Source organism: Merops nubicus, unplaced genomic scaffold (assembly GCF_000691845.1).
Source record: "Merops nubicus isolate BGI_N331 unplaced genomic scaffold, ASM69184v1 scaffold50998, whole genome shotgun sequence".
In the NCBI taxonomy this organism is placed as follows: Eukaryota; Metazoa; Chordata; class Aves; order Coraciiformes; family Meropidae; genus Merops; species Merops nubicus.
Window position 1 is genome coordinate 14,335 of NW_008624775.1, and position 8,191 is coordinate 22,525.

General features: G+C 37.7%; 1 protein-coding gene across 1 annotated transcript; it reads right to left on the minus strand.

Moving 5' to 3' along the window:
* Positions 1 to 3,679: 3,679 nt before the first annotated feature.
* OSTF1 (osteoclast stimulating factor 1) lies at positions 3,680 to 8,151 on the minus strand (the record flags this gene model as incomplete). Its single annotated transcript, XM_008945442.1, has 5 exons — positions 3,680 to 3,846; positions 6,704 to 6,802; positions 7,270 to 7,348; positions 7,463 to 7,512; positions 8,043 to 8,151. Coding segments are annotated over 5 exons (396 nt in total), but the record flags the coding sequence as incomplete, so codon positions are not given.
* Positions 8,152 to 8,191: the final 40 nt, after the last annotated feature.

The window sequence follows — 8,191 nt, forward strand, 5'->3', positions numbered from 1 at the left end:
CTGGGAAAGACCAGGCATCAGTTAAGTGAGTACCTGGTAAGTTTTTTCCCCTAGGCAGACACTACCACCAGTCCAAAGTCTGCCCCAGAACTTGTGATGTAAAGTTACATTTTTCTGAACTACTTTTGTACTATTGTCTTACTTTTAGCAGCTTTTTTTTTTCTTTTTTTTTTTTTTTGGGGGGGGGGAGGTTATAGCTTTAAAAACCCCCCCCCCTGCCATTTTTTCATCTATTTAGCAAATGGGGACACCGATTTTGTATCAAATTAATTTCTGTAGAAGAATTCTGTTTCGAGCTCTTCAAAACTATTACTGCTTGTTTCTATCTTGTGATATGATCAAAGTACAGTACAACCGACATTGTCCTCAAACACTTTTTGTAACTTCAGCTTGTGTCTCAAGAAGCAGAAGACTGATGGCCCAACACTTTTACTCTGCTCTGTGTTCCATTTCAATGGCTTCCTGAGAAGGTGGCAATGGCTGAAAACAAATCTTTAATTCAGTGATGTACACTGCATGCTCAAACACGTGACTTTGTACCATGTAACTGAAATGATCTCAAGGTAAGGCTAACTTACTTTCAGCAATCTTCAATCCTTGATCTAAAACTGAAACACAGGAAGCATGATGATGTCTTTGGAAGTTAGGATTCTGGGGGCAGACAGAATTCTAAGCTGGAAAGTTAGTTAGAAAATGGGCCACTGGACTTTAAACATTTAATGTGACTACAGCTGTTTTAAGCCAATTACATTTTGGGTGATGGGACATGTAAGAACAGAAGTCAGTAAAGTAGGTTTTGTCTCAGTAAAACACTGTAATACTGACAACAGTTCAAGAAATGTCCATTTTTTTCTTCTAGAAAACAGGATGAAGCATTTCATTTTTGATGATGCAAACAGAAAATTTACTGGTTTGGCTTGAAAAAGCCTCAAATAAATCAGAACAAGGTCTATCTCCTAACAGCACAGCACTTCTAACTGGAACATAGCTTATTTTCAATAGCAAGGTGCACACGTATTTCAAGCAGAAGCACACAAGACAGGATATCCTTCAGCGTGCGGTTAGGAGATACCATGAGCTTGACAAGTTCGCAGCTCTCCATGGAAACAATCTTTAATTTATCCAAAAGCCTGTAGCAACATACACATTGGAGAAAAGTAAGGGGACTAAGTAGGTTTGCACTACTAGTAAGACTTCCTATCACCTTACTGCAGCTGTAATTCCTTCTACCTGTAAGACTTTTGCTCTGGGTTTTCTGTTGTCTGTTTGTTTGTTTTAATCAAAACTTAACTGCTAGAGTTAGGCAGAAGTAATTTATTGCCTGAAAGTTTTCACAGTGATTTGTATTTCAGAAGACGGTTGCATGAGGAAAAACAAAGTTGTAGAAAAAAAGCCACAACAAACCCCACAGTAATTTTGGTCCTAGAAACAAATTACAGCATTAGTTAGCTGCCTTGCGATGTACATGTGCCTCTTTCAGGATGCTCCAGTAAGGACTTCAAGGCAATCTTTGGGCCCAACTTGTGCTTTTGTCACAACTCTTCCCTTGCAGCACCTAGTCTGCAGAAGTACACAGCGTGTTCCAGCAGCAGCGAATTCCACAGATCTGAGCATAACATTGAGTTTTTAAACCCAATACTACAATTAATATGTAGGATGTTGAACTTACATCAGCAGAAGACATCACATTAAGAGTTATGTACGAATACAGACTCTACCTCCAAAGCCTGATAGAGAAAACAGTGACTTCAGAAGACCCATTCTCTCCACATCCTGCAACACTGAAGAATTTTAACCTTGTGAGCTCCATTTATGCAGGAAACAGACTCATGTAGGACACAAGAACCTTCTTGCTTCTCCAACCTCTTGCTACAAGTCTGTTTTCATTTGTACTGTGAAATTGCATCATGTTAATCAACAGCATGAAGCACAACATGTAGCTTGACTGTGGTAAAAGCCTGAGCTAGTAAGAATAGCTGGCTGCTAAAATGTGAAGCAGGACAGTCTCTGTCTACCATGAGTCACATTCAACAGTTCTTCTAATGAAAGCCAGACAGAAAAACTTGGTGGCTTCATTTTTCACTTCTTCCCCTCTAGGATCTTCAAGTTCATACAAAATAAAACATCACTGTTCAGTAGACCACTATACTTCATAGGGCTAAAGATATTTGTTCTGTGGTTTTAATGCTTAAATAGTTTAGAATTACATCTGCAGATGACTATTTGTGCAATGCCTCCAACTTAAAAAGTTCTGGTCAATCACACGCTATCTTCTTTGGTTAAGTGCTCATTTAACAAGTTTTACCTGTATCTACTTCTTTCCAGAATGAAAATACAAAAATCTGGTTCAATATGTTTTTTAAAGTGTGATTTACACACTCTACACTTCTTTTAATCTCTAAAATTCTTAGTGTGACTTTCATTTATCCCCAATCTTTCGCAAAAGCTTCTCATTTATCCCCAGTCTTTCACGAGAACTTTTCATTTATCCCCAATCTTTCACATGGGCTTGGGATTTTTTTCCTTTTTTTTTTTTTTTAATATCACAGACTGCTGCATTGGTACTGAATCTGTCAAAGTTGATACTATGAAAGTTAGCAATAAAAATTAATTAAAAAAGAGATTGTATCTCAAATACTTGTAACATTTTCATACCATCACAGTAAAGAAGTACCCCTCAGTACAGTGTTTCGGTGCAACTACTTGAGCAACCTGAGGGAAGTACTTCCTTTTTCACTCTGCAAGGGAAGCTTGAAAGTGGTTCAATCTATTTTTTACTTCTCTTTAATTCACAGGAAGAAGCAATACATTTTAAAAATGTTTATTCAGCTTCAGATATCTCCTCTAAAGATAATTGTAGTATATTCAATATCCATCTTCCCTCATTCCTTCCAACAGACTTAAACATTGAGGTAATTTAGGATAAAATATAAAAGCACTTTTAAAAAGTAAAAGCAAGATATGAGTTAAAAAAAAAGATTAGGCAGGATAAATAGAAATATATCCTGTCTTCCTTTCTCTAAGAGTACTTTCAGCATAATGCACTTCAAAAAGCAAAAAAATCAAGTCACCAAGTCCATAACTAAATGTATTTCTCAAGAAAAAAATGACTTAAACAAGCATTTCTCTTGAGTTTACATTTCGGGGATTGGGTTCATAGCAATAGAGAAGACAAAGCATCCAGGGCAGATCATCCCATGTCATTCTACCCCTTGCTTAGAGGGGTGCAGGAAGGAATGTGGGGGCAATTTTAAAAAAAAATAATTTAAGAAATCAAACCTTATCTTGCTGGCTCCATGTGGGAAAAATGGTCATTCTCTACAGCAGCATTTTCATCCATGCCTGTCTGCCAGTACTGATTGTGCCACTATTGTCTTATTTGTACAAAGGAACCTACATCCAAGAAGATTTTGGGAAATGTTAGCAATTGTGTCCTGCTGTCCCAGAGGGACCTCTGAGTTTGAGGAGTGTATTCCAGAAAAGAAAGGCACTTGCTGGGAAGGCCTGAGATGAAACCTGTGAGTTTATATGGCTCTCTGCCCATTCAATGATTATGGTATGCCACACTTCCCCTGTGAGATAATTCCAAAGGAACTCCGATTTAAAATGTGGCATCTTCTGGCACACATGAAGATTATTCCTTTGAAAACATGCTATCACCCTCTCATTTACATGGTACATTGGAATATTGTGGTACTCTAAATAAGATATTTTTACAGTTGTAAAGATAAGTTTTGGGAATGACATAGGCAATGCAAGTTATAGTTCTTTAGGCTGAATGAAAAAGCTAATCGGAGTCTTCATCATCGAGGTATTCCTCTGCATTACTTAATGTTCGGAGTGTACCTGCAAAGAAACGAAATCTTCTCTTAGTAAAGGATAAAATCAGAAAAAGCCTCACTTTCGCAATGCTTGCAAGCCAGTATCTGAGAAACCAGACTCCTTTTTCATTTGCAAATATGGCTGTAGATCTGGATTTCAGAGGTAGGGCTGAGATAGTAATCACATCTCCCACACGTAAGTTATAGACTGTTTGTGACCTTCAAGAACCATCTTCTGACTCCTTGCAATCTGTACAGAAGAGCTAGAACTCTTCCATTCTATTTTGTATATATTTTCGCTTTAAACTGCAAAGGAAAGGATGGTTTAGTTTGTGGAAGAACCTCTAAGGTTTTCTTCTCAGTGCCTAGCTGGTTGCCATTCTCTGCTTAAAATCAAACACATTCCATCTATTCTCACTCCTCACTCTTTTCTCACCTAAGTCTTCTACTGAATAAATATTTCTTTGATCGACTTATGAGCTTTTGTTTTTGAAGCATACTAAGCAGAAAACAGGAGTATTGAAGTATATTCACCAGATGCGCAGCAGTGCCCGGAACTGAACTAAGAAGTAAGCCTGCCTTTGGGACTGTACAAGGCATGGGCTTTTTGTGATAGATTATCATTTCCCTATACAATTTCAAATATATAAGTATAGGAATATGGATCATATATAGTGTATATTATGCTGTACTACTGAGAGCCAGGAATCTCAAGATCCTAGTCAGTCATACCTTGGCAATAACATATTAAATAGCAAGTGCAGACATAGTAAGACTGCCTTTTTTCACAGATGTGAAACCATGTTATCCTAGACTACTGGAAGAAGAAAAATTAGTAAGTCCAAAGTTGACCTGCTCAAGTGTTTTGATAAAAGAAATCTAAAATAAAAATATATTTTTCCCCCCCTTCTTGAGTAAGAGAAGCAGCAAATAAAGGATTAAAGGAAATAAAAGAAAGAAATTGTAAAGCCCTGTTCTCAAGGGGCCATACTTGAAGAAAGAACAAACCCCATTTCTTCTGTATAACAATTGTTCCCTCACTCAGAAGCACAAATGACACACTCTTTTCGCATTCCTTTGACAGGATTTTAATAACTTTCATTTCTTAGAATATTCTTCAGCCATCATGACATTTGAATGTCCGTATATAAATGTAGAACACAACATTGAACATTTAAGTGGTGACAAAATAAGGTTCCTTGGATGAAACAAAATGTTTTATAGACAGACTATGATAGAAGCCATCTCTAAATAGCAACAGATTTGAAACTGGAGACAGAAAAATACTGATACAGGACTGAACCTCTGAAAAGGCATAATCATTTCACTCACAGACAGTGGAAATACTGAAATGTAGAATGAATAGACACAGAAGAATGAAATTAATAAAAAGTACCAAGAAAATACATTAAAAGTGTACAGATCAGTGGTGTCCCAGAGTTTAGAAAAGGCCAAATCAAGACAGGAAAACAAACAAGGAAGCTAATACTGAAATTGCAGATAGACTGAGAACATCAACTCTTTTACCAAAGCAAATGTAGTGTGCAAGAGTACCACAGACTAGTGATAGCTTAAGTGGCTAAGGATGAAAAAACAAGTCTGCCATGAAACAAAATTTAGAGGGAGTGAAGCAAATGCATGAGAATTAGAAGTTACCTAGTATCAGAAAATTAAACATGAATACAGTTATTAGGCACATTAGAACAGAGAATACTCCTGTACTGGGTGCCTCCAACTGACAGGCAAAGATTAAATAAGTGCTCCTAACAGGGATTAATTAACTAATAATAGAAAAAAAATATGGAAACGGAAGAAATTCTGCTTTTTGTTACAACTGCTTTCTTTAGAGTCAAAACTGATGGAAAGAATCTGTCAAAGTTTTCTGGGAAATCCTGGTATTATCTCTAACAAAAAAGCTAGACAGTATTTTTGCTGTAACTGCTCTTCTTGATCCTCTAAAGCTGCAGTCAGCTATTCCACCACTTAAATTCCATAACCACCAAGCACCCACAGGTTAGCATTCCCTCTGTCCTTGATAGCCCTGTGACAGTACAGTTGCTAGACTGCACATCCCACTGGTACAGTACTCTGTACTCCGTACTGGTACAGGTACTCTGCCTGTGTTTTTAAATAATTTCTCATTTCATGTGTAATTCACCTAGGGTTTCCACTCTAGCTTTGGCCTCCCAAAAGCTACAGGTAACATTAATCATGTGATACTGAACACTTCAGCCTTTGTTCAGTTTTTTAAAACAGCCTTGTGTATCTCTGTCTCTTTTGTACATGGACACTGTACAAGAGACATGAACGCAAGTGGGAGGCAGTGAGACTATTTTCATAAATACCTGAAACCACTCTTTCTGTATTTCTCTGTTAAAGAGTCACTCAGAGAGACACAGGAATAATTTTAAAATTAGCACTAACAAAATAAAAGAGGAGTATCTGTTGGTGTTTGGCTTAGTTTGGAGGCACAGACTAAGGGGGAACATGCCACATAATTTTACTCTCATACCCTGTTCCTTGTGGTATACTGCTTTTAAACTAGCTTCCATCCTTGCTTTCTCTCTGTCTCTCCACTCTGAAGAGCCCATCTCCCATTTCCTTCCATTCCCTTACTACTTCCACATCTTCTGAACTCTTTTGCCTCTTGCTGACTGACACAAGATGGCATTTTGTGTGGAGTCAGCAACACTACATATGATAAAACACAGGTCTCTGTCACAGCTCTGATGAACTAACTCTCTCCAGTGAACCCCTCCAAACACAAGTCTTATCTCATGTAGGTTTCAAATGGGTTTTATGGCTATCAGCATACTGATATTCGGCTGAAACAGTGTCTTGTAATAAGGAAAAATGTATCAGAATAACCAAATCAGAAATACCTGCACTCTGTTTCTTCTTAAGCAGGGAAGCACAAGCTGCATTGGTTGCCATGTCTAAAGCCAGTTTCTTCTCATTATTCTTCAGATCTGTTCTTGCCCCTTTATAATAGAAAATTTTAATTGTGAATCATTGTCCTAGTGGTTTCTTGAGCAATGGTATTATCATAGGAGTTTCACTAGCATGGGTAGAACAGTAGTGGACAAGGGAATCTCATCTGTGAACTGCCCTGAAGCAGACTAAAAGCTATGGGTGCACTTCCATAAGCTAGAGTTGGCCAGGTAACTTGCTGGCTGCTCTGCCTTTCCAGGAAGCAGTTGTCATTGCTGTTCTGGGGTTAAATGCCAAATTTTGTCTGCAAAGCAGGATGAAATTCGTTTTGAGAAGGTGAGATGTTTACTTTACAAACAGCTGCCAAAATTTTCTGCAAGGCTCAAAAAGTCTGGAAGGTAAGCTGGCTAAAGACTGTACCTTGGTTATAGAAAACACTTAAAAAATGATAGATTAATAAACATTCAGGAATCTAGTCTGCCACACAGATTGTTGAAACCTTGGTGAAGATCTTTACCCTTTGCCAGCAGCATCTCTACAATATCTGCATAACCTTTCCATGCAGCAGCATGCAAAGCTGTGTCTCCCAATTTGTTCTGTGGAGTTAGAGGGAAAAGCAACAGGATTAAAATACAGCAAAAAACTTTCAGCTTGTACCAAGGATGAATAACATCACAGCTCTACTGTAAGGGTCTGTTGGTTCAACCTACCTGTTGGTTTAACTCTAGGTTTGCCTGGGTAAACAGAACATCCACTATATCTGCAGAAAACAAAGTGGGAGGGGAGGAGAGCCCAGGAGGTGGGAAGAAAAAACGGAAAAAATTTAGTGGAAACAAAACAGGCTTCTTTGCATTCACAGTATAAACTGATGTATATATCAATATATGCAGTATACACCAATTAAATAAATACATTGCAGTATAATAAATGCAAGAGCAATCCAATCAGCTAATGAAAATTTGTAACGATCAAATTGCACTAAGCAAACAACCATTAGCCACAAGAAATGCTACTGTATAAAAAACCTAACACTTCTTTTTGGCCTCTCCTTCTTCCCACTCTGCTTCTAATAGTTATGCCAATCACGATGCCTTCTTCAACAGCAACAACAGAACACACACCATTTGACAGCACTGACCCTCCCTTCCAGCTTTATCTTTTACTTTAAAAAAAAATAGAACAACATTTTAAAAATCCTGGCTCTATTACTTAGTACTGCAATTTTAGCAATCAGTCTAACAGGCAAATCAAGAAAACCAGAGAAGAGTAATTTCAAATTAATTCTGATACCTTTGTGGCCTCCATGGCATGCCCAATATAGAGCTGTGTTTCCAGCTTTGTCTAAGCCATTGACACCAACTCGATTATCCAAACACTCTCTCAACCAGCTCAGGTTGCCTGAAAGACAAATTCAGTTTTGATTTTTTTTTTTTTTTTTT